The 3,909-nt window shown below is 35.1% G+C and overlaps 1 protein-coding gene across 1 annotated transcript; it reads left to right on the top strand.

Annotated features, from left to right (window-relative positions):
• Nucleotides 1–212: 212 nt before the first annotated feature.
• On the top strand, nucleotides 213–2,722 carry LOC140168077 (uncharacterized). The gene has a single exon (XM_072191380.1). It carries the CDS (start codon nucleotides 213–215, stop codon nucleotides 1,434–1,436), a length of 1,224 nt encoding a protein of 407 aa, XP_072047481.1. The 3' UTR covers nucleotides 1,437–2,722.
• The last annotated feature ends 1,187 nt before the right edge of the window (nucleotides 2,723–3,909 follow it).

Here is a 3,909-nt window from a genome sequence, read left to right as displayed (position 1 = left end):
AGTACACGTGATTGCGTACTGTCTATACTGTTGGATCATTATACTTGTCATACCATTCATCTAATTTGAGAGACGTTTCATTAAAACAGTCTTTTATTAACGATTTACTGATGATGACTTCTGAATTTGATTGACATTTCTAATGTTGTTGTAACTATCTTGATGAACATCGTTTTACTTGGAACGCTTCAAGGCTGCTAGTTTATTATATTATGGCATCTAGAAGAGCATTGCTGTATGATATTGGATTTGGACAAACTTCGTTGTTCGCAATGGATCAGTGCAAATTTTCTGTTCGATTTTGGTGGATCTTACTTTACATCACAATCCATTGTTTATATTCAGCAAATTGTGCAACTAGGATAGTCGCCACAGCGCCAGTAAACCCTGTCAACGAAGGCGAATTACTATCCATACATTGCCAAGTATGGGATTTGAACCCGAACCACGAAGTTTCGATACACAGACAATTAGATCATAAAACCGAACGATTAACTGTGAACGAGGATGTTATGAGTACCGTTGATGATCGGGTGTTTATAGCGGTTCGATTACTTGCCGATGGATCTGCAGTATATTTTCTTACTATAACCGACGTCACAAGACAAGATTCTGGGAACTATTCTTGTAAAGTTGTCAATGCTGCTGAAGTAAAGAAAGTAGCAGAATCGGATCTTAATATCACAATTCATTATTTCCCTAGTGAGGTAAACCCTGTCTGTGGTAAACTCAGCCAACAAGAATGGCTGGAAGGCACGACAATTAGCCTGAATTGCACCTCTGAAAAAGGGAACCCGCCTGTCAGAATTGAATGGAAGCAAGGCGCATTAGGAAGTTTACCTGAGGCGAGGTATATAAGTCGAGGAGATATGACTTATTCAGAATTGAACTTGCGACTAACTACTAACCATAATGGTGCATTATTTTTATGTGAAATACGAAGTAAACCATTTGGTAATAAGGTATCCTCTTGTCATATTGGTCCAATTGCCGTGCGACCGAATAAAAACGGGGAAAACAAACTAGAAACACCTACAGTAGTGACAAAAACAAAACCCGGGAATACGGAAACTGGGACGATTCCGAAATTACCCGTTTCGAAGGATGATTGTTTGAAGAACTGTTCACCGTACTCAACATCAGTCTTATTCTGGGTGATCGCAACAGTAGCAAGCGCTGTAATAGCTTTAATATTTTTATTAATGGGTGCAACATTAATAGTAAAATATATGAGGATAAGACAAACTAATCAGAGAACTTTTATGGCCCAGCGTGTCGGAGAAGATATTTATGCCGAGGTAGAGAGTAAAAATGAAAATAGGAGTAGATTGTATATGTCATTACAAAGACCAGATACCGGTAGCTTTCGTATTGTGAGTCCGAAACAGGAGTATCATAAAGATTATCATGAAGCGACGACTGTTGCAAAATTGTAACAACTGTACAATAAGTGGTGGAGGAGATCGAGGATGATATAGACCTCGCAGACAGTCCCGATCAGGATAACATACACTCTGCATACACACTGCACTGTGTGTAATGTACGATGAGTATTTTATAAACTGAATGATTGACTTGTGCTAAATAAAAAACATCAAAATTTACTTGGCATATATGTTAACTTTGGCAACTGTTTGATACATGCCTTAAGGTTAACCACAAATTAGCTGTTTTGAGAACTGTTAAACTGGGCATGTATTTTTGTTGTCATTATAATACAAATACTTGTCTGCGCGCTGGTATGATGCTATATCATTATGTTTTCGGAAAAAGTTCATGAACTGTGCAGACTGTTTTGCTTGGAGGCGAGAACATTGAAGTTCAAGCATCATGCATGATGGTAAATGTCATTTATTATTGAAAACAATAACAAACCTCTTCTTATTCAAATATCAATCTTCCAAGAAAAGCACAGTTTTCATGGCACTTACTTAAAATCCCATACTACATACATTTGTAATATTCCGCATAGAGGTGTATCTGTTTAATCACGAATTTCACTCTCAAAAGTGATTGACTTTTATTCTCACCTTAATAATAATAAGGTCTATTTTTATTTCAAATATATAGCATTACACGTATAACTAATTTTGATTGAAATTCTGTATTAGAATAACAAATCCCGTTTTTCACTTCGAGGCATAATTGAGTTACAAGTCATCACAAAGTAGTGACAGCCCTACTTCGTTACCGCGATACCGGAAAAATGGCGGGAAAATGCCGACTGAATTAGGTCGTGGTGTTATAATTTGCAGCTACTCTTCCACTAATTTAATTTATTCAAACTATATACGTCTTGTTGTGTTCATTTAAGTTTGATATGCCATACGATATGAACAAACTGAGATTTTATTTCTTGATAAAAGATCGCCCTGGTTTTTTGAAGATATTTGATGTATTTGTATCCGTTCAATTAATATTTCCGTTGTTGCAGATATAAAATTGTGTGATCTTTTGTTAGCATATTGTGCGCATGATATGAATCATCTGCTGTAGTTTTTGATACCTAATCATAATTTCTAGGGTTTTTATATTATTCTCGGTGTAAATAACATAAAACGGGGTTTACGGATTCTACACGTGGGTAGGTTAATGTAATAATAAAATTGATTAACTACCCGCAACAACGGTATAGTACGGAATATAGGGGCCTATCATTCTGCCGTTGTGACTTATGACTTATTGGAAATAAACTGCATTGTATACTGTCTTTATGACGTGTTTTGTAATAAATCAAATTTTGAATAAACATATATGATGCGTGTAATGGCCTGTACTGTTTTGACTGTCTTGTATATTATATTGGGAGTATAGCATTTAATTGTGTGCTGAGAAGTTGAAGCGAAAATAATGTATTTTTTTATTCCTTTTATAAATATATTTTATTGACTTGCTTCATCAATGTCATGAACACTGATGAATGTGCATCAAAAAGCAGGGTACTTGGTAATTGAAAAATACAAAATCCCGCTAGGATTGCTTTCATGTAATGAGCATTTTATAAAATACCATTCAATACAAAGTGCATCTTTAACGGAATTTGGGGGCTTGGTAAAATAACATTGTACATTTCTCAAAAAATAATTACACACTGGTAATAAAAGTTATGTATATTATTGGGGCAAGGAATCCAATTACTATACTGAAATTTCAGTGACTCAAGACAAGCGGTTCGGTATATATGATAGGAAACGAGGTACATCCTAGCGGTACCTTATTTCTGATCATAAATAACAAACCGCTTGTCTTGGGTCACTGAAATTCCAGTGTAGTACTTGGATTCCTTGCCCCAATAATATACATAACTTTTGTTACCACTGTGTTATTAGTTTTTGAGAAAAATGCAAAAATAGACACAAATTTACCGAGGGGTGTAGTACCCCTTAATGCTGGCAGCAGACCAAGAACATGCGATACTATATCTGTTATGTATAATAAAGATTGATTTATTTAATTCATATGTAACCTTTTATTTCTTTTTTTGCCTGGACACTTCCAATGACTTTGTGGGAAAAGTAACTTACATCTCGTAGTTTTCTACATAAATATCGTTTAATACTTATTCCTCATGGTATAAGATAATAAATCGTAACAGACACGTAAACGCAGAGATTTATATGCTAAAACGATAATTGGCTGTTCCAATTGAAATCCTTACATCCCCTATAGAAGACATGACCTTAAAATTGGAAGAATTTAGAGAGATGTGTTATTTGTAACAAGTATACTGCCTGCTGAAATTGTATAGAAAGTCACTCGAAACTCGAAGTAGTTTTTTATATCCTTTTTAAAAAGGGCATTTCATGATCCACAGCCTCATCCCCCACTTTACTCAAACAAAGTTGAGATTTTTATACCACTGGAAACCTTTAGCTACATAATGTTAGCAAAAATATCGTCAAAGTGGCC

This window comes from Amphiura filiformis, chromosome 13 (genome assembly GCF_039555335.1).
Source record: "Amphiura filiformis chromosome 13, Afil_fr2py, whole genome shotgun sequence".
In the NCBI taxonomy this organism is placed as follows: domain Eukaryota; kingdom Metazoa; phylum Echinodermata; class Ophiuroidea; order Amphilepidida; family Amphiuridae; genus Amphiura; species Amphiura filiformis.
Note: the sequence above shows the minus strand (reverse complement) of the source record. Positions and strands in the feature narration are given on the sequence as shown.

What these genes read in the sequence shown, in the direction of transcription:
- LOC140168077 (XM_072191380.1), top strand. Translation starts at nt 213, where the DNA reads ATGGCATCTAGAAGAGCATTGCTGTATGATATTGGATTTGGACAAACT.